The 24,812-nt window shown below is 42.1% G+C and overlaps 1 protein-coding gene across 2 annotated transcripts; it reads left to right on the top strand.

Moving 5' to 3' along the window:
* Nucleotides 1–3,954: 3,954 nt before the first annotated feature.
* LOC123159597 (CHD3-type chromatin-remodeling factor PICKLE) lies at nucleotides 3,955–24,024 on the top strand. 2 transcript variants are annotated; one of them, XM_044577414.1, is made up of 31 exons: nucleotides 3,955–4,482; nucleotides 6,690–6,824; nucleotides 6,912–7,063; nucleotides 7,148–7,309; nucleotides 7,648–7,865; nucleotides 7,978–8,073; nucleotides 8,157–8,293; nucleotides 8,382–8,597; nucleotides 8,739–8,846; nucleotides 9,413–9,463; nucleotides 9,737–9,836; nucleotides 10,490–10,632; nucleotides 10,715–10,818; nucleotides 11,493–11,631; nucleotides 11,726–11,814; nucleotides 11,972–12,038; nucleotides 12,338–12,463; nucleotides 13,164–13,273; nucleotides 13,985–14,063; nucleotides 16,480–16,665; nucleotides 18,394–18,547; nucleotides 18,645–18,747; nucleotides 19,288–19,362; nucleotides 20,124–20,185; nucleotides 20,259–20,332; nucleotides 21,514–21,644; nucleotides 22,439–22,568; nucleotides 22,654–22,794; nucleotides 22,884–23,004; nucleotides 23,384–23,448; nucleotides 23,555–24,024. In XM_044577414.1, the coding sequence occupies exons 1-31, from the start codon at nucleotides 4,324–4,326 to the stop codon at nucleotides 23,840–23,842; spliced, it is 3,921 nt and encodes a 1,306-aa protein (XP_044433349.1). In that variant the 5' UTR covers nucleotides 3,955–4,323; the 3' UTR covers nucleotides 23,843–24,024. The 2 variants fall into 2 exon arrangements, with proteins under 2 accessions (XP_044433349.1, XP_044433348.1); XM_044577413.1 differs by having other exon boundaries at nucleotides 3,956–4,482; nucleotides 11,726–11,895.
* The last annotated feature ends 788 nt before the right edge of the window (nucleotides 24,025–24,812 follow it).

Genomic DNA, 24,812 nt, shown 5'->3' with positions numbered 1-24,812 from the left:
TCTATCCTCTTCCCAATTTTAGCTATGGGCAGATTTTAGCGATTCTACTAAGTCCAACATCACCCTACACATGCAATTTAAATATTATAGCAGCGAAAAGTACATCGTTGCACACGTAAGTAAAGGAGGGGTTTGGAGAAGGCAAACTCAATGGAGAGGCGGAGATTTTTGGCATGGTACCGATAGGTGGTGCTATTATACATCCACGTTGATGGAGACTTCAACCCACTGAGGATAACGACAACGCGAGTCCACAAAGGGCTCCACCCATGAAGGGTCCACGAAGAAGCAACCTTGTCTATTACACCATGGCCTCTGTCCACGAAGGACTAGCCTCACTCAGGTAGATCTTCACAAAGTAGGCGATCTCCATGCCCTTGCAAACTTCTTGGTTCAACTCCACATCATGTCGGAGGCTCCCAAGCGACATCTAACCAATCTAGGAGACACCACTCTCCAAAAGGTAATAGATGTTGTGTAGATGATGAACTCCTTGCTCTCGTGCTTCAAATGATAGTCTCCCCAACACCCAACTCTCTCTCGCAGATTTGGCTATGGTGGAAGAATGATTTGAGTGTAAAGCAACTCGGGGAAGGCTAGAAATCAAGGTTTAAATGGTTGGATTGGAATATCTTGATCTTAACACATGAGTAGGTGGTTCTCTATCAGAAAATGAATGGTGGAAGTGTAGTTTCATTTTGATGGCTCTCTCATTAAATGAGAGGGGATGGAGGGGCATAAATAACCTCCACAGAAATCCAACTGTTACACACCTTTTACCCTACTCGGTGGCACCGATAAGAATTCTCAGTGAGACCGACCGGTGTAAGAGATATGAACGTTGGAGGTATCGGTGGGACCGAATGGAAATAACTCGGAGCAACCGAAGTGCAATGGTAGGGCAAAACCTTGTTTTGGTGGCACCGATTGCATCATCTCCGTAAGATTGAAATAAAGCCATCTCGATGGCACCGATTGGAAAAACTCGGTTAGACCGAAGTAATTGCAATAGGTGACAAAGAGTTGGCAAGGCCATCTCGATGGGACCGAGATCCATATCGGTGGATCTGATTTGTTAGGGTTTGGCTGTGGCACTATCCAGATGAACCCGGTGGGTCCGGATAGATGGGATCGGTGGTACTGAGTTGTCACTTTGGTTTTTGGACATATATTGGATAGAGAAAGTGGCTGAGGGTTTTGGAGCAATATCACTAAGCACTTGAGCAACCATATCATCATCAAAACCTCATCTTGAGGGGTCCACATTCACTAGTCCTTGCCATGCCAATCATTGAACTTCCTGAAATCTTAACTTGAATAGGCATTAGTTCAATGACATATATGTTGTTATTAATTACGAAAACCACCCGGGGATTAGTTGCACTTTCAGCTCCACTTTGTGTTTCCCTCTGAATATGGCGGTGAAAAAAACCCATAAAAATAGAGGTGATTAGGGTAAAATAGGACCATTGGTTTTGGAGAGCGATGGATGCTTGCCCTATGGATCCCACATGCCCCCGGCTCCCGACCCAAGGCCATGTCGCCAGGTGGGGTTGCATGGGTTCTCTCATAGCGCACCATCCTCACGTCGAAAACATCCATAACCACATGCCAAGATCACTCATCTTTACCTTCTTTTCTTGACGTCTCCTGCCAAGTGCCAGATCACTCTCGATGAGGTATAAATACCGCCAATTAAGGGCCCACCCCTCATAGAACCACCAAATGTGTGCGTGCGTGTAAGAGAGCTCTCCTCGCACCCAGCTATCCATAATCATGCACCAACAATCTCATTCTCAGTAGTCTGTCTCACCGAGTTCCAGCTCAAGACTTGCAATGTTACAAATACCACCAATTGTAGGCTCACCCTCCTATAACTACCAAACGCATGCGCCCTTCTATGAGAGAGATCATTCGGTACCTCGCGCCTCTTCCACCCATTACTGTGTGATTTGGGCCTCCTCATCCCCACCGAGAGAGGGAGAGCTCCCTACGTCGCCGCCATATCTCCCCTCTCATAACTACACAATGGGAGCCTCCTCGTCCCCGTCGTGAGGGAGATCTAGAGGACCCGACCAAGGAGTGTGCAACACCTGAGTGTTCTCAAATCTCCTAAGCCAGTGAAGAGAGATCTCATGGAGCGGTTACACACGTGGTCAGATCGGAAGCTGCATGACACGCTTGGAGAGTCCGACAAAGACCTCACACCGGATGGGGGAAGACATGTGATGGACCAATACAAGGTCACCATGGCTACGGGGACTACATGCAAGGACGGTGCATGTCCACAACTATAACCATCAACGAAGGTCATGACTTGGTCCCAGTCGAAGAAGTCGATGAACGAGTGCATGGATCTCAAAGCACCTGCTAAGCGGGCCGTGCACATGGATGCACCATGCCCACAGACACCACTACCAATGAAGAGCAATACATCACCGATGCGAAAGATGATGACCGGATCTATGTCAGAAAGGCGGAGGGCTTGGGTACCAGATCTCATAGCAGATCACAAGGTCAGACAACATCTCCTTTCACTATTTTCCTGCTTTAACATTATTATAAATAAGTTGGTAATTTTTGTATGCTTTAATACGATGTCCCGATCTATGTCAGAAAGACCGAGGGCTCGGGTATCAGATCACAAGGTCAAAAAACACTTTCTTTCACTATTTTCCTGTTTTAACATTTTTATAATTTTTTTTGTAATTTTGTATATGCTTCAAGACACACCGTGTACCAAAATATCGCAATAAGTAAATGCATCCCGACTAAAGCAAACAAATCTTTGACGCTTTTCGCACAATCGCACCCGACAACAAGATTTCCAATCTTATAATCAGTGAATGCGGCTGGAATTATATTTTTTTTCTATAGTTCAAATCTTTCTTTTTTGGGACCGTCTATTCAATAGGTGCATGAAAAAAAACGTTTCCATCCGTCACTTATTTCTTGACCATCAGATCAAAATCCAACGACCTCCATCATGCCGCAGACTGCCATCATCTTCTCCCCATCTTCTTCCTCCCGATGACAGTTCCTCCCCGCTCCATCCTCCTACCCCCCACGGCCGGCAGGTGCTACCGCACACCGCTCCGCCTTCTCTTCAACCTCCCCCACTGCCCAACCATTCCTATAAGCCCACATCACTGGAGAAAACCTCCAGCGATCCCATGCCCCCACCTCTAAGATGGATAATGGGTTTTGCAACTCCCCCTAGTGAGGACATGGCTTCCGCCTAAGATAGAAGGCGGGTCTATGGCTTTCTCTGGCGAGGTCCATCTTCTCCGGCGAGCTTGGGATGAACTAGAATAGGTAACTGACGCGAACCATTCTTTTTCTCAAGCAGATCTTTATTTTCAAAATAGTCCAGAGGTCAGATCTTTCTTTTCAATCAAGTCCACCATACATCTCAATTCTTGATTCGTGCGGGAGTTGGGGGCTTCCCAGGGCCATTGCAATTTCAACCGTCCGATCCCTGAGGGCAATCTCACCCATCCGTCCTTTTTACAGCTAGGGATAAAAGCCAGCGTTGAAACCTAGCCGCCGTCTCCCACTGGCATCCTCTCCGCCTCATACTTTGGCATGGCGCTGCGGCGCTCCCCTCGCTTCTCCATCTCCGGCCTCTCGTCGTCGCTAACCTCCGACTCTCCGCCTCTTCAAAATAGTCCACAGGTAAGATCTGCCTCGTACTTTGGCATGCCGCCGCGGCGCCCCCCTCACCTCTCCATCTCCGGCCTCTCGTCGTCGCCAACCTCCGGCACTGCGCCTCTTCAAAATAGTCCACAGGTAAGATCTTTCTTTTCAATCAAGTCCACCGTCCATGGCTTCTTTCCTAGATCGAGCCCGGATGTCGGATCCCAACCCCTAGAGCAACTTGAAGGTGATTTAGGCATAGGAGAAGGGCTACACTGCAAGAAGCCTGTATAGTTCAGTACGAGGACTTTCTTCCCTGGGCAGTGGCCGTTACCACTGCCTCCGCCCCCGCTCCCCTCCGCGCGCGTGGGTCAGAGAGAGCGCGCTCGCCCCTCGCCGCCCTCGCGCCGCCCCTCCCCGCCCACAGCAACGCGCCGAGCGCCCCCACGTCACCACCTTCCATTTTCACGCGCCCCCCGCCGCACTCCCCAGCTCTCAGGCCACGCGGCGGTATAAATTCCGCTCGATTTTGGGCTCGCCCCTCCCCGAATCCCAATCTCCAAACCCTAGCCCACTCCGAGGCGGCGGAGCTAGAGTCGGCGCCGTGGTGAGGGCGCTTGCTGCGCTCTTCACAGGAGCTTCCCCCCCGCCTCGCCGCTTAGTGTATTTTTCGGTCCCGGCGGCGGGATGAGCAGCCTCGTGGAGCGGCTGCGCGTGCGGTCGGACAAGCGGCCCCGCTACACACTAGATGAGTCCGACGACGACTTCCCGCCGCGCGGCGGGAACGGGAAGGGGAAGGATCGAGATGGCGACCCCCCTGTCAAGCAGATCGAGCGCGAGGACGCGGTATGGCTGATCACGGCCCGTTTTCGCATCATGCCTAATTCGAATTTTTGTGCTGATTTTTTTTTGAAGCTGCCTGTGGGTAGCACGGAATTGATGCTTTTCTGTTAGGATTACTAGTAGTTGGAGAATTAGGTGTTAGGCTGTGAATGGTTCAACTCTTGGTAGGCTTGAGGAATTGGTTTGGGGATCTGGTGTAGAATAGGGTTACTGAGGCAGGCGGGAGGAGTGACTGGTGCTACATATAGTTTAGGGATGATTTTGTTAGAATAATTCGTTTGCTTGATACCGTTTGGATGCTGAATTGTGGAGTACTAGATTTTGGGTTTTGTATGAAAATTTTTGGTTGCCAAGAGTACCATGGCAGACATTGTGCAATAGGATGGATATGTAGTTTGGGATTGGTGCTTTAGGCTCTCACGGTGCTATACAAGAGATCACCACTCTTGGAAGTGAAGGGACTACACAGACGTTTCTTAACAATTAACATCTTGGTGCAAGTTTACTGCATTCTTTCACATCGTTAATATATTCTCCCTTCTTCCATGTACACAAGGCCACCAAATTGTCAGATACCAAGGAAAGGAAAATAACTCACTAATGTACGTTTTATGACATGAAAACTGTGGCAACTAAGTTTCTCGTTTCCGCCAAAATCCCCTTGTTCGCTAAGCTAATAAAACACACATGCAGGGCTAATGGTTTTCCCAGATTTCATTCCCCCTGTTGTAGTTGGCAATAAAAACGATCGGAGTACGAGGTAAAAAACGCTGGGAATGGGAAATGGCATAGTATTTATGGACAAACCAATTTGGGAGTGTGGCCCTGTATTAATGGAAGGAGGGAGCGTTAGTAGGCAGGTCTGGTTTTCTATATTCTGAGGGTTTTGTGAAGCTTGTTAATGTGCTAACTGCTAAGTGCTAACCAGAAGACTATTAACTTGGGGTCTTCTATGTGGATCAAAATTTATTTGTCTTTTGTTTATTTCGACTTTCCTTAGATTCAGAATACAAAGTTACCGCGTTTTTAATTCGCATTTTGGTATAGCTTGTCCACCATGCCATTACTTTATAGGTCCAGCACAAGTTTCTTTTTTTTTTGGAGAATGCAAAAAACTTCGCGTCTTGATGCATTATAAGGTTCTGTACAAGCCCAAGAAGGGCAATGGCCAAATTTACAGCGCAATCCCCCTACAAGTAGGCACTGCCGTAAGTAGTGCTATGAGACCCAATTCTCATGCTTTCACCCACGATCTGGCCTCAGCTCGGACTGTGTCATGTAGGCTAGCGACGTTGGGCTGTGTGCCGCGGAAGATGACTGTGTGGCGCGGCGTAAAAATCTACCAAGCCATGGGCATGATCATCGAAGAGGTGCCCTTCCTTGCGGAGATGGGGACAGAGTGGATGGCCTGCTGCCACCATTGCACAGTTAGAGTTAGAAGCTTGGATCCTTTTTTAGAAGATATCAAGATAGAATTACCAAGCATGTCTTCTACATTATATGACAAGGCAGGATGTGTCTAGTACCTCGACAAACGGGCAGACGAAAAAGAATGAAGCAACATAAACTATGTAGTTGGACTCTTTGAATGTGTAGTACCTGGTTGACAAGTATATGAACACAGAATGAAGCTGAACTAACAATGCTTACAGTATCCAATTTAAATATTTGTGTATTTAACTGCAAGTGTCCATCTGTCTGAAGTAGTAGAATTCTGATGATAATTGAGTGGAATGGCGCTGCTTACCTTATTCTGCATTTTCAGATATGCCATATCTAGGTTTGTTGCTTTAAGTTTAGATTGAGATTGGCTGGCATTTTACTACTATGGGATTGAAATTTGTGCAAAGTTAATCTCCTTGGTGATCTCACTGTGCTATAAATAATCATGGTTTTATCTATTTTAGGAGATTGTGATAGTTTTGATTTTGTGTTAATATCATTGTGCCATGCGGTTTCTCTTGGCTCTATGTTTTTCATAACTGGAAGAGATAGTTATTTTCTGTCCTCATTTGCTAATCTGCACTTCAAATCGCCTTGGTAGTTTGTGTACAACTCTACATAGTGGAGTTTCAAATGTCCGTTGGTGCACCTTCCGTTTTCCAGATTCCTATTATCCATTTGATTCCATGTTTGTTAATATCCTCTTCTCCAGTTTTGGTTGTCCTGTATTTATTTTGAACTCAGTGCTGGCTCATTTTTGTGTGCAGAAAGAAGATGCTTGCCGAAAATGTGGGCTAAGTGATAATCTTGTGTCTTGTACAACATGTACATATGCATTTCACCGGAAATGTCTGGTTCCTTGCCTAAATATCACATCTGATAAGTGGAGCTGCCCTGAATGTGTATGTGTTTGCTCTCTTGACCCATTTTTCTTTCACCTTACGATTGATATTGCTGGTATACCAAAGCATGCTGTCTGTGATTTTCAGGTAAGCCCACTGACAGAGATGGAGAAGATATTAGATTGCGAAACGAAGGTTGCTTCTGAAGAGACTAGTTCTTCAGAGTCTGGATCAAATAAGAAACCTGTCAAGCAATATCTGATTAAATGGAAAGGATTATCACACATTCACTGCACTTGGTAGTTACCTGCCTGCCTTGCTCAATGCAGAATTATTCCCTACAGTCTATCCTCTCTTAACTGTTGACTTTCTTTATATATCAGGGTGTCAGAAGATGAATATTTTGAGGCTGCGAAGATACACCCTCGGTTGAAAACTAGATTGAATAACTTCAATAGACAGTTTGAGTCGACGGATAAATCTGACGATGACTATGTTCCAATTAGGCCTGAATGGACAACTGTTGACAGGGTCCTTGCTAGCAGGTATGTGGGTTAATCTGACAAACTAATAAATTTACATTAATGAGGTTCAGTCATCATAGTTATTGTTTATGGTGTTTATCCTGAGACCAGGCAGTTACCCAAGTGTGAAGCTGTCATTGGACAGTATCACATTTATTCCATAATGTATCATGTTATTGCCCAGAGTCAAATACTCAAATGACAATAGCATTCTTCAATCATAGTGATATCTTGACGATGGTCTCAGTAATCCGAACGTGTCACGTTTTGTCTTCCTCCCATGTATCCATGCATTTCCATTTTGCAAAGCTCAACTGATATCTTGATATTTGTAACATCGTTTCGTATTTTGTGAACAGAAAAAACTCTAGTGGTGAAAGGGAGTACTATGTGAAATGGAAGGAACTTTCATACGATGAATGCACATGGGAAAGTGAGTCTGACATCTCAGTGTTTCAACCTCAGATTGAGCGCTACAATGAGATTCTGTCCAGGCGCAAGAAATCTACTGACAAGAGTAAGAATGCCGATCGTGCGATGCGTCATGCTGAACAGACTCCCGAGTTTCTTACTGGTGGTATGCTGCTATTAAACATGAATTATTCTCATTTTTCTATTTAGTTGACTATATTGATGTAATGGGACATGTCTTCATGCTCGTTCTTTGAATCATTTTCTGGTTATTGAAGGCACACTACACCCTTATCAGCTTGAAGGGTTAAACTTTCTGCGTTATTCATGGTCTATTAATAAACGTGTCATCCTTGGTGATGAGATGGGTCTTGGTAAGATACTTTTATAACAAGGATGCTAGTATTACCAACTTTTGTATTTATATGTTCAGAAATTGATGACAAAAAAAATGCAGGGAAAACAATACAAAGTATTGCTTTTCTGGCCTCTGTGTCTGAAGACAAGTTTGGTCCCCATCTAGTTGTTGCCCCTCTCTCAACCTTGCGAAATTGGGAGCGTGAATTTGCAACTTGGGCACCTCAAATGAATGTTGTACGTGGGTTCAACTAATTCAAAATACATTATTTGTATATTCCAGACAGATATATTTTTTTCTGACTTTTCTCCTCATTGTTGTCAGATTATGTATTTTGGATCTGGATCTTCTCGTGACATTATCAAGAAGTATGAATTTTACTATTCCAAAGATAATCCTAAGAAGCTGAAGAAAAATAAATCATCTTCATCTAATGATGAAAAGAAGGAGTCAAGAATAAAATTTGATGTCCTTTTGACATCTTATGAGATGATTAACATGGATTCTGCAGTCCTGAAAACTATAGAATGGGAGTGCATGGTAATTCCATTTCTTCATTTTGTGGAGGCTATTTGTACTCTGATGTTTTTACCGACTTGTCCCTGATTATTAATGTTGCATCTTAGATTGTACTCTGATGTTTTTACTGACTTGTCCCCGAATACTAATGTTGCATCTTAGATTGTGGATGAGGGGCACCGCTTGAAGAACAAAGATTCAAAGTTGTTTGGTCTACTTAAAGATTATCATACTCAACATCGTGTTCTCTTAACGGGGACCCCAGTTCAGGTTACTACTCTACATTCAAACCATTGTACTGTATTTCCGCACTTAAAACTATTTCTTGTTCATGCTCAAGGCTACTAGCAGTCTTGTTGAACTGCAATTACTATTTATCTAGAGGTTTCTCGGTGTTTAAGCTCAGATCGTTTATTGTCTGTGGTCTATATCCTTGTTTATTTGAGAGTATGCACACTTTCACCAGTGCTTATCATTGTCAATATACCTTCCATAGCAAGATATCTAAGGGGCTTAGTGTCCTAATAGGATATTAATTGTATATATCACCACATCGGTATGTGAACAAGATAAATGCACTTGTCTGAACATATCCGTTTTGTGAACATGAGTTAGGCATCAGAACATTGCGTGTTGACTAATATCTAAGGAACCCTGACACTGTTCTCACATATACACATGATTTTATAACACATCATTTACATTCATTTTTCATCCCGTTTGTTTGCATATGCTATTTTTTTCACTTAAACTTTTTTGATGCATGCTATTGTTTTTTTGTGACTTTGTCCTGTGCATCTAAATTTGTTGTCCTGTCTTTTTTTCTTCTTCTGCAGAATAACCTGGATGAGCTTTTCATGCTGATGCACTTCCTCGAGGGTGAAACTGTAAGATTAGCAGATTCTCCATCACTTCCATTTTATATTTCAAAGTTGTTTGGTCCACTTACAGATTTTCATGCTAAATTTGTTATTTTGTTTTGACACTAGCCCATTAGGCATTCTGTCTGTCCTATTTTAAATTGTCTTGATTTTACTGTGGTCCATGATAGACACTTTCCTAGCTTTTAGCATATGCTGACCAATCTTTTAATCTCCTATTGCATTTAATGTTACGTTCTATACTTCTATCCTGTAATGTTATGGCACTTACATTTGTAGTTTGGGAGTATATCTGATCTCCAAGAGGAGTTTAAGGATATCAACCAAGACAAGCAAGTCGAGAAGCTCCATGGAATGCTGAAGCCACACCTTCTTCGGAGTATGAATACATTTGATCGTTTGTTTCTGCTGGCCATATGGTTACTCATATCAATTAAATGATCTGCAAATGAGATAGACTTAGCACTAGTTATTTAATCCTTTTTAATTGTCCTTGATCGTTGTACTGCCATTGATGTCTGGAGTCAGAATGTTTCTTTGTTTTAGTTTATATAATGGTCTGAATGGTGGCGCCGAAATTTCAGCTGATCTTTGCACACATTCTGATGTAATATGCATACCATGAAAATCCACAATCTTTGCATATTCATGTAATATGTGGGATCTGACAAAAATGGTACTCCCTCCGTTCCATATTAGTTGTCGCTGATTTATTACAAAGTTGTACTAAATCAGCAACAACTAATATGGAACAGAGGGAGTAATTAATACATATAAAAGAAACGTAGAAGTAGGTATATCATCAGATTTCTGTCTATTACATACTGAAATGATGTGGCATGTTGTTCTTCCACTCTTTCTGTTACTGTGGCATATGTTTTGCAAATGTTACATGAGGTGCAGTATATCCTGAGTAGAATTAGTTTGGTAAACTCAAAAGTAAAGCTGCTGGAAGTAAGATATAAATCAAATTCTGTTTGAGTTTTTCTAACAGATGTAATTCCACCCTTGTTGCCTGTGTGGTACAAACAGGATTCAAGAAAGATGTTATGAAGGAACTTCCTCCAAAAAAGGAGCTGATTTTACGAGTTGAGCTGACAAGCAAACAGAAAGAGTACTACAAGGCAATTCTCACCAAGAACTACGCCGTGTTATCTCGTCGTGGTGGTGGACATGTAATAGTTGTAATTTTAATTTCCATTTTATGGTTTGTATCGGTCTGTTCTGGATTGACAATTCATTGTTGTCTTATTACAGGTTTCCCTTATAAATGTCGTAATGGAGCTACGCAAACTTTGTTGCCATGGATTCATGACGGATGAACCTGATACTGAGCCTGCGAGCCCAGAAGAAGGTTTAAGGTACTTGGTTGTTTGTCTGTTGAAGTCTGATTTTTTTCTTTATGCTCCAGATTTTCTGTTGTTGCTCCTTCAGATTTACTGCTGTCCTGGCGAAGTTCTTTCCATTTGTTTTGCACTTTTCTGAGTTCACTTCTTGGGCATTGATGTTGTTCTTGTATCTAACGAACAATGTAATCTTATTTAATCATCAATAAAGTGCGCCAAGAGGTTTTCCTTAAAAGAAGTGCCAAACATTCTGAGCTTTGACCTTTTTTCACTTATTTTGTGCTTACAGATACCTGTTAGACATGGTGTCTATTAATCTGATCTTTCTATTGCACACGAGAACACATACGCCGCTGGAGTTGTCCAATCTATCATAGACTTGTACTTTATCTTTTAATAGTATGTCATAAATAAAAATATACTCCATACGCCAGCGAAAAATATAAGCAAATTTTACCAATTGCTTAGGTAGTCTACAGTCATCTTCTGTTCCAGCTAGAGTAAAACCTCCGTATAATCTGCTATAGTGCTCATATGATGTTATTTATATGTCTAAGGTTCCTTTCAATTTGTTCCTATGTTAATTAGACTAATTAACTTTTGTCTAGATATCTTCCATCACTCAGTAAATCTACTGATCGAAATTTATGTTCTATATAGCATTAACTTTTGTTCCTTTAATTTTGCAGGAGGCTTTTAGATTCTTCTGGAAAGATGCAACTATTAGACAAGATGATGGTGAAGCTGAAAGAGCAGGGTCATAGAGTCCTTATCTATTCACAGTTCCAACATATGTTGGACTTACTGGAGGATTATTTAAGCTACAGGGTATTTTAACTATTTTCCCGTTGTATCAATTGTTGATTATTATGCTCGCTAGTTCATCTCATGTACCTTATTTTAAACATCACACATGTTTTAGAAATGGAGCTACGAACGTATTGATGGCAAGATAGGTGGCGCTGAAAGGCAGATACGAATAGATCGCTTCAATGCTAAGACTTCTACTAGGTTCTGCTTTCTTCTTTCTACCAGAGCTGGTGGCCTGGGTATAAATTTGGCAACGGCTGATACTGTAATTATCTATGACAGGTGAATCGATCTCCTTGTTTAAACAACAAAGTTCATATTCTGAAATCTTCTGTAACCTATATACATTTACATACAGTGACTGGAATCCACACGCGGATCTACAAGCTATGGCAAGAGCCCATCGTTTAGGGCAGACTAGCAAGGTATCTGACCAAGGGCCAGTTCTTTTCGCCGATTCTCCCAGAATCGTCACCCTACCCAGCTTCTCCCAGAATCGCCACTCCATATATTTTTTACAATCTTAGCTAATTAGACCTTAACTAGATAGGATTGTAAAAAAAATATGAAGTGGCGATTCTGGGAGAAGCTGGGGAGGGGGGCGATTCTGGGAGAATCGGCCAAAAGAACTGGCCCTTAGCTGTTTATGTCCTATTGAATTGTTTCTTTTTGTGTGCGCGCGCGCTGGTTCTTAGCCTTTTTCTAAATCTCGTCTTCCCTGCAGGTTATGATATATAGACTTGTTAGTCGAGGTACAATTGAGGAGCGAATGATGCAGCTTACAAAGAAAAAGATGATACTGGAGCACTTAGTTGTTGGGAGACTCACAAAGGCTAGTAATGTCAATCAGGTAACTGCGTGGGTTGCGATTCTAATGATCCATAGACGTTAAGAAATATCAATTTTTTTAGCATTTATGGTTTTACTTAGATACAACTTCATGTCTATGACATCACACATTGACTAATTACGTGCTATCTTCTCTTACTGGTGTGACATGGACTGAAATGCAGAATCAAAGTCTCTATGGTGCATGCAGCACCTGGTTCCTATCGCGATCATTGCCTTATGTTACATTTCACATGGCCTACAAGCTTTGATACCTGTTGCTATGATTGATGATTATCAAGCCCATTTAGATGTCGTCTCCTGTGTTTTTTTATGCTTACCAAGTAACTGTTTTTTGCGACACCTATCAATTAGCTTCTACTGGTATCAGATATGGTAGTTAATTGCTTTTCGGCCACACCAGGTGCATCACTTGTGATTTACCTGATTTGAAACTGTGGTGATATGTGTGATTTCTTATTAGTTACTACTTGACACATGTAAAAATTCGAATTGTTTTTGTTTCAAGATCATTTGCATGTAGCTTAGATTATATGTTAGCTGGGGTGGGTGATCAGGCGATGCCGTGATGGACCTAAGTTTCTTTGTGAAGTGTTAATCAATGCTGTAGATAGTGTTCAATATGTTCGGAAATCTGGCCTTACTTGTTATATCTATTTTTAAATGCCAAGTAAAAATCATCAATCTGTCCCCTTTTGCAGGAGGAGTTAGATGATATTATCCGGTATGGGTCAAAAGAACTTTTTGATGATGAAGAGGATGAAGCTGGAAAGTCCCGCCAAATACATTATGACGATGCTGCAATAGATAGGTAAGCACTTTCTTTGTTTTGAAAACAAATACTCCCTCTGTCCCAAATTACTTGCCGCAAAATTGGATAAAAATGGATGTATCTAGAATTAAAATATGTCTAAATACATCCATTTCTGCAACAAGTAATTTCCGATGGAGGGAGTATGCTGTAGATAGTGTTCAATATGTTTGGAAGTCTGGCTAAATTTCATACTCAAGCGCTGTAGTAAAGGGCCAATTCATGCTTTTGAGTCATCCTCTTCACAAGTAGAAATTCAGCAAATTGTTCACTTGTTTAGTCTCATTGTTTCATCTGAATTTCTTTATTTTCTTCTCCTTTTATAGTAATCTCACTTATTTTGTTGGAGCCGTCCTCTACGCAAAGCATGGATGCGTTTGGATCCAGAGCTAGTATACGTGAGCCATTGGCAAGGCATTGTGTTTGTTAGCACCAAAGAAGAAATCTTGCTTTGCCAGGTGAGAGACGTGGGTCGGGGCGAGAAATCCCTAGCACACGATCTCGTAAGCATCTGTGCTAAACGGTGAAACAACAGAATTGGGGCCAAGCAGACCCTGCATGACATTTTTTAGAGAACATACAAACAGGCGAACCCTATATGAAAATTGTCTCTGTTTATTTTAAAATGTTTTAGTGGCATTTTGCACTATATCTTTATGTGGTAAGAGTGCATTGCATTGGATGACAGATTCTTTGTTACTGGCCTCACAGGTTATTGGACCGTGACCAAGTCGACGAGGAAGAGTATTTGGAAGATGAAGAAGATGACGAATTTCTGAAAGGTTTCAAGGTACCGAGGTGTTATCTCATTATTATAAGTATAAAGCATAGGGGGCCTCTTCATTTTAATTAGGATGTTCATTTTTCCCGGCTCAATTCTTCAAGTCCCAAAAAACACCCTCAAGGCCTCAACTTGAACACCATTCGCTTTGGCCACTCAAATCCTAAAACCAGTCAAAACACCCTCAAAACCAAGACCACCATGGTTTGGTTAATGTGGCATCTACATGTACATGTTTCATTGATATGGTAGCAAGGTTTTTGAGTCGCCGAGTCAAGCCAAGTCGCCGAGGCTGCGGCTAGTGGCTTGCTGGCTTGAGTCAGCGACTTGGCTTGATTAGTCGCCCCAAGTCGCCATGGCACAACAGTACATAGAGCAGCAGAGCACATAGATATACAGCAACAGCAGAGCACATATACAGCAGAGAAAATGTACTACATCTAAGCGGAGCACATATAGAGCCCACCCTGCGCTATCTTTCATATACTACATCTAAGCAGAGCACATATAGAGCCCACCCTGCACTCTCTTTCCTTCGGTCCTCCTCCTTCCCCAGTTCCCACATGATGACATATATAGCAGCAGCAAGCCACACGAGCCAGCGAGCCAGCGAGTTGCACGACTAATCGCACCAAGTCGCCGGCGAGCCACGCGACTTGCTCCCTGAGTCAAGTCGCCTGCGCGAGCCAGCCATGCCGCGACGACTTGGCGATTAGTCGGCGACTCAAAAACAGAGTATGGTAGCCATATTCGCATCCATAGGTAGCCATATTCAACGTCCCGTTTATCCTTCTTGTTCCTTAAGATGCCCCATCACATAGTCATGCATGCCGAAGCCAGGGCTGTGCCAGTCGGCATGGTGAAAACGACAAATAGAACAGCCTAGGGGAAAAGCGAACAGTTCGGATAATAAGAGTGAATACCTAGCAGTTTTGGGTCAGAGGTCTTTTCCGAACATGGAAAAAATTGAGGGCTGCAAAATGAACTTGCACCTTTGGATTAATCTCTTCAAATTATTTGCTGTAATCTCTACTTTTATTGTCTGCTGGAAAAAGTACACATTACCCTTGAACTTGTCAAAATTTCTGATTTCAACCTTGAAATATGACATGGCTCCCTGATGCTTCACAGTGAGTACAGCTTCAAATGCTGTTTACGTTGCTGATGTTGTCCAGTGCTGCACAATAGATGGTTTGTTAGTTTAGGCTTAACCTGGATGTTTTGAAGAATTCAAGGGGCCAATATATACTTCTCTTTATTTGTTACTTGCTTATGTGGTCATCTTATTGCGTAATGGCACACCATATCTTGTCTGTTTTGCACTAATATGTTCATTTCCAACCTAAGGAACTGTAGCTGCCATCTGTCTGTCTTGAATTCTCCACCTTACTGTATTACTATTCATCTAACCACTGAGCGTCTTGGTGGGTGAGATAAGTAGATGACTATTGTTTTTCTTACCATGTAAGGTGAAACGGTCTTGAAAATGGTCACATATAAATTTTATTAACCATTAGTTTTTATGTTTAGTCAATAAATTTGGTGGTTGTCAAACCATCAAGAGATAAAGTGGGCATGCATTAAGTTTTTTTTAAAGTGGGCATGCATTAAGTTTTTTTTAAAGTGGGTGCATCAAGGAGGTGTTTGTTTCACAAATTTTTGCCCGTCACCTGTTTACACCTTAAAGGAAAAAAGTTACTTGCGTTTGGAAACACCACACCGTAAACAGGTCCGCCCCAGTTATAGATCGATACCGCTCACACCTCACCGGTAAAATGTTGCGGTACTGAGCCTACGACCCCCTCCTCCCAGCACGATCCCCTCATTCTTGTCCGCCGCCGCTTCCCCAATCCCCTTTGAGTCTGCCGCCGGTGCCTCGCCAATCCCCTTAGAGTCCGGCGCCGGTGCCTCCCCGATCCCCTTTGAGTTCTTGCGGAGATTGGAGCAGCCGCCGGCGCTTACGTTCGGGAAGGGCCGGCGGCTCTTGAGATTGGTGGCGGCCGGTGGTGCACAAGATCCCAGAGCCGGCAGCGCTTGATTTCGTAGACGGCTGGCGACACTTGAAATCTGGGCGGAGCAAGAGCATAGCGATGGTAATCACTTCCTTTACCTGGACGTGAACCAAACAAACTTGGAAAAAGTTTATTACACCTCCTTAAGCGCTGTGGTCTGATTACGTTAACATTACCATTTCTGTTGCCAAGCACCTCCTAAGCGATGGCATTCACAATACCTGAACATTATATCAGCATGTTAGCTTTGCCATTGCCTTTAAAGTCTACTCGGGGGAGTGCTTTCCAAAGCATTCTGTAAATAATGTGCACAATGTCTCTTTCCGTTGCTTCATTCACATTTCTCCACTAGTTTTCTGATTTTGGGGCATATGCTGCTAATAAGCACTAACTCTCGTCTTACTATGTGCCAGGTTGCGAACTTCGAGTACATAGATGAGGCTAAAGCTTTAGCAGCAAAAGAGGAGGCACGCAAAAAAGCGGAAGCTGAAGCCGCATCCAATAAAGCAAACTATTGGGAAGAATTATTGAAAGACAGATGCGTTGAGCAAGAAGTAGAAGAAATTGCTATGGGAAAAGGAAAAAGAAGCCGCAAGCAGGTAACCTTTCTATACTTGTCTTCATTAACTTTTTTATTTTTTCTTTAGATCCGCATTCTTACTGAAACCTTGCATTTATGTAAGATTTCATTGTTGTTAAATTTATAGGTTATTTTGTTACTTCTATGTATGTAGAACACATAGTAGACAGTTGTTATTGCAGCTAGAGCATCTCCATATTTCCATATGGAGTGTCCGTCCGGAAATATTCTCCCTCCATATCTTCACACTCCAACAGACTATTCCATTACTATATTTTAACAATACCCTATGAAAAACAATGATTTTGCAACGGTTATATTTCTAACTGCTTATTTCTGAATAGATGCCAAAAGCTTGACAAATGATCAAGTAATCTTCTTCTCTGTTCTCTCTCCCATTTCCCTTGTTCTAAAATACCCCAATATCCCCGTTTTCTATGGTCTCCCTTTATTTGTCACGAGTCATAACACCACCACCACTCCCCCTTCTTCTGGCCCGCACCTCATCCCGCTGTTCATCTTCTTGTGGTCATGCCCACTCCGACCAGCTCGTCCTCATCTCCCTCTCCTCCTTTCACCCTGACCAGCTTCCACCTCCCACCTCACTCAGCGCACCTTGCTCCCCCTTCCCCCTTTCAGCCCACCCCCACCAGCTCATCATCCTCTCCAGGTTCCTCCTTCTGACAAGCAGCAGTGGCTGCCACCCATCCTCATCTACCGCTTCTGCTGTCTCGGTCCCGCGTGGCCATCATGCTTCCTCGTCCCCCACCTTCTGCCCCTCCTTCCCTGACCTCCTGTCCTTGCCTCGTCCCGCATCCGTCACTGTTGGACAGCCAAGACATGCGGTGCCAGCAGCACGCCGCCGCCCTGATGTGCACATTGATGATGACGGTGGCTCTGGTGGCAAGGGAAGATGATGGTGACTGGGGCCACTCGACACCGGCTGCTGGTGGGTGACGGCGGGGTTAAAGAACCTCGAAAGAGGCCTGTGGAAAGGGAGGGCGTCAGCGGGGGAAGAGCCACCAGGCAGCCCTGACTACAGGGCCCCCTCTCCTCCCAGCTGTTCCCTCCCCATGACTCGTCGGCATGGCTGAACTGCTTTACTGGGCCGGGTGGGCTTCTAGGTGACGGGTGAGCACGGCGGCGGCAAAGAAGTGCAGTGATGGGGGGAGCTGGCTGGACAGGGAACCTCATTTTGGTAGAGAGGAAGAGGAAATGTCTGGAGGGGAGGGGGTGGTTGGTCATTGGCTAACCCAGGAGCACACGCTAGATTTGGCATGTGAGGAAGGGGGTTTAGATCATGAGCAGCGATGTCGTGCCTGCTGGAGGGGCGTTTGCTGGAGATCTCTTGCACTTTTGAGGATGTTGGTTGTCTGTGAACGTCTCTGAGCCATCAACCCTGCTCGCAGATTCTGAATTTCCCTATGGTGGACGCCCGCTCCCTTGGCATGTGAGGAAGGGGCTTTTGATCATTTAGATCTCGCCTTTGAGAGTTGTTGCTTGACACTATGGCCCCCCCCTAACTTTATATTTTTTCCTCCCTAGTATGACAGGTGGTCTTTTGCTTCAGACCTCGAACCACGATTTTGTTTTCTTATTTCTTGCTCTTCACAAACTAGTAATTCCTATTGAGAAATGTGCAAATTATATGGATGCCATTTTGAATAAATTGGTAGTATCGTGCATATGCATATTAATCAATGAAATAGACTAATGAGCCCTTCTTTTCTTCTTGTATCATACATAGATGGCTGCTGCTGATGAGGATGACATTACTGGCCTGCATGAGTTAAGTTCTGAAGACGAGGATTACTCCTATGATGATGATGTGTCGGATAATGACACGAGTTTACCAGCAAATGTTTCTGGGAGGAAGGCTCAGTATTCTAAGAAAAACTCACGTAATGAAATTATATACAGTATATTCCGTGTTATCATTTACTATTATTTATTGCTACTTGTAAATATTGTTCTTTACCTCCGATACATCTTCACCAGGTAATGTAGATTCACTCCCTTTGATGGAGGGTGAAGGGCGTGCTTTAAAAGTTTATGGATTCAATCACGTTCAACGAACACAATTCCTACAGACACTCATGAGGTTAGTTCAAAATATGTACTTTTTTCTTCTTCTGATCTTTAGGTTAAGGTACTCACTGCTTTACCCTATATAACTGCATACATGCAAGCATTTTTATTGCTTTAGGTGACATGCTGATCGAACTAGAAGTTTTAGCCCCTTTCCTCCTTCCCCCCTCCCACTTACTGAGGAATATCATTATATAAAAATGATGTTAAAAAATATGCTATGTTGTCAAGCTTGGAACAGTTCTAAATCCTTCTTTTGTGCACATGTTTGAATGACATGGTTTTCTGTTTGTTGTCTGCTTCCATGTTAGGTTCTAACAGTTATCTTTGTACCCCAAAGAAGTATATTTTTGGTCCAGATTAAGTATCCTCATTTGTGCCTTGAGTACACCGTTTTATCTTCCAATCTCAGTAATCTCCCTCCGTTAAGAAATATTAGAGCGTTTAGATCACTACTTTAGTGATCTAAACGTTCTTATATACTAGTAGAAGAACATTAATGTGTGGCATGTTGTTTTTCATGGTCAATTACTTTTCCCATTCAACCTTGCAGGTATGGTTTTCAGAACTATGATTGGAAAGAGTATCTTCCTCGTTTGAAGGGGAAAAGTGTCGAGGAAATTCAGAGGTATGCCCTACTGTTATCTCAGTATTATTGATTACAAAGTATATTTGTTCAGGTGCCAGAATATAATTGGCATTCTTGTAAGCACAAGTTGGACTAATTATCTGTTATTTAAATCAGCAATGTTCTTTCTTATTTGTTCATTGGGATTGCCTGAGATATCTTAAACAATTATGATAATAAACATAAGAATTGGCTTCTGTCCACTTAGTATATATTGACTCGTGATTCTGGATTTTTCTTCAGCTGACAACCATGGTTATACCAACTTAAGCCTTGAAATGTCAATTTCGATGAGTGTCTGAAGCTCAAGTATCCGTTTTCGTGGACGATGCATAGTTCTGTACCTTTAGTATTATGATTCATGCATCACAGAAAGCTGTGCTGTAGTTCTGTGGCCATAGATGTTCTTTTTTGTAATCATGTTGGTACTGGAAAGCATAAGTATTTTTTTTAATAATTTGATCATAGACATGTTTGCTCTAATGTTCCTACGGAATGTTGTGATGTTTGCCTTCTGCAAGCTATGTTACAAAAACCTTGGATAAGATTACTTGCAATCAGAGAGACCTCATATGCCATTTCACAAAGTGAGCAAAATGGTGTAGTATTCCATGTTAAAAATTACTGGATAAATCCTAGCCTGTTCTCGTTCAAGAAGCAGTATTCTGGGCCAGTTTTGTTCCCTCTTTTTATTTGCTCTTTCTAGTTTCCACATTTAATTATTTCTGTAATATGAACCCTATCCATATTGGTTCTTGTAGATATGGTGAGCTTGTCATGGCCCATCTTGTAGAGGACACAAATGACTCACCAACCTATGCAGGTATATGCCGCTTAGTACCAATTTCATTCATTTTCATTTATGCTTACTTTTAACCCCATATGCATAAATGTAGATGGTGTGCCGAAGGAAATGCGTGCTGATGAGACATTGGTCAGGCTAGCCAAAATATCACTTGTGGAGGAGAAGGTATATGTTCATAATATCATGCATTATGTGCTCAGCTTTACTTTAGGGCACTCTCTTGTATCGTTCGGGTTTAACTCCAAAACTAGACTATTTTTGGAGTATGTGGCTGAAACAATGAAGCTGTTTAGTCGCAAATGAATAAATAAAACATGAAGTTGTTTTTATTTCTGTGGTGTTAAGCAAGCCCCATTAATTTAATGTAATATGGTCTGCGTATGGTTTAAACAGCAGGACATCACATATTTTAAGGTATTGCATCAGTGTAAATACATATGCCTTGCTTTTACTGGCAATGCCAAATATATACTGCATCCTTATGTGTTCACACTTGATTGCTTAGGTTGCAATTAAGCCATTTTTATGGAAAACGGTAGCATTCTGCTGCATACATTTCAACTAAGCCAATTATCGTTATTTGGTTCCAAATTATGACTGTCAACTACTCCCTCCGTCCCAAAATAAGTGTCTCAACCTTAGTACAGCTTTGCACTAGAGTTACTACAAAGTTGAGACACTTATTTTAGGACAGAGGGAGTATATTATATTTTGTAGTAGTATGTATGTGACAGTTGGTATTGGCAATTCGGCATCTAACCATTAAAAACAATTAAGAAATTATCGACTGCCCAAGCTCATAAGCTGTGGGTTGTGATTGGTTATAGCACAAACATGGTTCTTAGGATTCTTGGGTCGTGCTTCACCGTGGTTCTCACCATATTCCAGTCAAACTGTCAGTGTCCTTTTTTTACCTGGATTTTTGTTCAACTGCTCTAAGCCCATCTTTTGAAGTCATCTACTGCACTAAAAGGCTTACAATTGCATGCACCTGCTCTAAACGCCTCTTTTAAAGTCATTCACTGAAGTAAAAATTCTTACAATTGCATATAGTTTGTTTGTCAGATTTTTAATATGCAAGATCAAAATCATTTTTTTAGGATAAACATGCCAGGCCTAGCAGATAAACCAGGTTGCATATTCGGACTGAAATTTCAGTAGTTTACCTTGTTATGTATTTATGAAATGGCACTGTTCTTGATTGTTAGTTTACAAGCCAGGTAATTGTGTGATTTCTGTGATCCCTTGCCCTTGTAGATTTTATAGAATAATATTACTTCAATACATGATTCTCTCGTCAATAACGTAGATAGCGATTGAACATTGTGCTGTTTTTATGGTCCCAGGTGGCTGCCATGGAGCAAGGAAAAATTACAAAACTCTTCCCCAACTACTTGTTGCATGAATTTACTGGCTTATCAGGTGGAAGAATATGGAAAGGGGAACATGATCTACTGTTACTGAAAGCATTAATAAAGTATGCATCCATTTCATATGTCCTGTTTGTTACCATAAGTACTATTCAGTATTCTATATGCCTCATGTAACTAGCCAATTGACCTGAGCAAGTTTTGCGACTAGATTGATTCTTTAAGAACTATGGATTTTGCCTCAATATTTTAAATGTTTTAAGTAAAGTATATATGGCAAGCACAAAAGGCAGTAATACACGTACCATAAAAAACCTACTACCTCTGTAAAGTAATATAAGACGTTTTACACACTTGTGTGTCTAAAATGTCTTATATTAGTTTACAGAGGGAGTACTTCATTGGTATATTTTTGTACTAATTGGCCAATTTGCTTGTATAATTATTTTCATGTAAAGAACATAATCAGTCATTGGTGCAGTTGGCTTGCGTACTTAACTTCATGCTACCCAGAGAGAGAGAGGGTTTGAGCCCTATTTGGTTACACTAGAGCATTTTTTCTCCTTTCTCAAATCTTATACTCCCTCCGTTCGGAATTACTTGTCTCGGAAATGAATGTATCTAGAACTAAAATACATCTAGATACATTCATTTCCGAGACAAGTAATTCCGAACGGAGGGAGTAGGAATGTAATTCTTTTTTCTCCTGGATTAAGAATTAAAGTATGAATTTTGCGCCCCTCGAAGTGAATGGTGTGTTTTAATATATTCATACTGCTTTGCTTCTGTTTTAATTAATGAAAAATGCATTATTCATCTTCTTTTTGTTTCTTTTTTGCACAAACATAGCTGGTGTACAATATAGCATCTATGGTACTGATTTTGGTTTTTCTTTCATTAGGCACGGGTATGCCAGGTGGCAATACATATCAGATGACAGAGATAACGGGCTATTTGAAACTGCTCGACGGGAGCTTAATCTTCCTTCTGCTAATGAATTGATTAGTTCTCAGTCAAACAATGAGGCAAATGTTAGTGAGCGCACACATCAATTTCCTAACTAAAATCAGAAGGCTGTGAGCCATTTGATTTATTTTAATTGCATGCTTTTTCCAGGGAAATCTGGAAAGCACACAGGAAGTGCAGGTGAACCCAACGAGCTTATCTCAATACAGGGACATCCAGAGAAAGATTGTTGAGTTTATCAGAAAGAGATACCATATTCTGGAAAAATGCTTGGACCTTGAATATGCCGTGGTATGGCGCATGATCTCTGCCGTAAACATACACTGGGACTAATCTTTGTTGTGCAGCAATTATTGAAGTCATATCTTTTGGTTTTGCAGATAAAAACGAATACTCCTGTTCCTGATGATCTTACTGAACAAAATATTCCTATGGGACATAGCCCAGCTGTTCCAGATATCAGTGAAGTGTTGAGAGAACTTCCCCCTCTTGTACCAATTTGTAAGTGATCTTTCTCTCTTGATTTTCTTATCTATGCAGATATAGCTGTGTTTGCACACCTGTCTTTGGTTATCACATGTTTCTAAGGTTTGTGTTCTTGGACTAGCCTGGGATCTTAGCAGTAGGTAGTTCTCTCGGTGGACTTGTAAATTGTATTTGACAGTTCGGTGCTCTTGCTAGCGTTCGTAATTTTTAGCCTTGTATCATCACTGGATTTGTGGCAACTCCTTAACTCTGTTTACCTCTTTTGGTTCCCCTGTCTATTGTTGCCATACAGCTATAGTATGTGGTGATACTTAAATATATGCCATTTTATTTTACTGTATATTCCGTGAGTTAATGTCCATTGCTTATTCATTAAGTGTGTCCCTCTTTCCAGCTGCCAAAGAAGTGGCTTCTGATGGCTCAACTGACCAGGCACACCTTTCCCATCTTTACAACAAGGTACCTAATGAACCAAGTGTTCATGAGCTAACGACCTAACATGCCTATTCCTCTTCCGAAGTGTATGTATAGTTTCCTTGACTGACCGTTGTCTTTATGCTTGCAGATGTGCGGTGTGCTTGAAGACAGCGGCCCACGTGCACTCAATTCGTTCTGTGGTGACAAGGCAGCCTCTGCGAGTCTAGCCAACAGCCTCCATCAGTTCGAGAAAGTATGCGAGGACGTTGATCGGGTCTTGAGAGTCCAAGAGAACGGTGCTGCTACCCCCAAAGAGCAAGTGGTAGATGCCAGTGTCGAAGAAGCCAAGCCTCCACAAGATGCAGGCGTTGCGGCGGCAAACGGTGTCGGGCCTTCAACTGTAAAGCCGGAGGACAAAATGGAAATCGATGGTTGATATTTAGGGATAACTGTATCGGACCCCCTCTTCAGTTTAGTTGCTAAACTGGTTCTAGTGTACCTTGTTGTAACTGAAAGCTAGGCACCAGTAGTCAGTACAAATGATTTTACCTATACCAAATTTTCCTGTCCCGTATGCTCGCGTTGTTTTATTGAGAGGCTACCGTTGTTTATGGTGTACTCTGTTGCTCGTCAGTTTTTTTATATTTGAATATGCTCTGTTCCCTCCACTCACGCAATCCAAAGAGCACAACTCTACTCGCGCTCTTCAGATTGCAGGATTGTGGCAAGGGAAAAACAATTCTTATCGTTTTCGAGAACCTTTAGCAATGCAAATACGTACAACCTCTAGTGATCTAAAACATCTCCTATTAGTTTTGGGAGTAAGTTTAGGAAGTACTCTACTCCCTTGGTCCCAAAATGTAAGATAATTTTTGACATTATGATAGTGTAAAAAATGGTCTTATATATTGGGATGGAGGGAGTACTACCGGGCATCTAGTTTGAGCAAATTCACGTTTGTGTTCTTTGTAGAACACGCCGTTTTAAAAGCACGTGTCTCAATATTCCGTAGTTTCAAATAAGAGATTGTTGATGTTTGTTTGTGTAAATAAATTAGTGAAATATACGTCTTAACTTTCTGTTGTTGCTTTCTGCTTCAAAGAAATTCTAACTTCGGTCAAAAAAGAGTATCATAATCTATTCCTTAGTGTTGTGGAGTGTCTTATTCGGTCGCGTGGGTGGTGTCGTCGGCTTGTATGGAGCGTGGCCTTGAGGCCGGCGGGGAAGTTGGAGCGGTGGTTTTAGAGAGTATTGCGGGGTGCTGGATTTGGTCGTGTGGGCGGTAGAGTCGTCTGGTCGGGCCTCGGGGCTGGTCGGAGTGACAGCTCTCAGTGGAGTGTTACATTGTCAACTCTGGTGCCTTGGGTGACAGATTTGTCGGCTCGCTTGGTAGGTTGGTGGGTTTT

This window comes from Triticum aestivum, chromosome 7B (genome assembly GCF_018294505.1).
Source record: "Triticum aestivum cultivar Chinese Spring chromosome 7B, IWGSC CS RefSeq v2.1, whole genome shotgun sequence".
Taxonomy (NCBI): Eukaryota; Viridiplantae; Streptophyta; class Magnoliopsida; order Poales; family Poaceae; genus Triticum; species Triticum aestivum.
This window is presented reverse-complemented; position numbering and strand designations above follow the sequence as displayed.

What these genes read in the sequence shown, in the direction of transcription:
- LOC123159597 (XM_044577413.1), top strand. Translation starts at nt 4,324, where the DNA reads ATGAGCAGCCTCGTGGAGCGGCTGCGCGTGCGGTCGGACAAGCGGCCC. An exon ending in TGACTCACCAACCTATGCAG is followed by an intron (nt 20,186 to 20,258) that starts GTATATGCCGCT and finishes GCATAAATGTAG; the next exon opens with ATGGTGTGCCGAAGGAAATG. An exon ending in TGGACCTTGAATATGCCGTG is followed by an intron (nt 22,795 to 22,883) that starts GTATGGCGCATG and finishes TTGGTTTTGCAG; the next exon opens with ATAAAAACGAATACTCCTGT.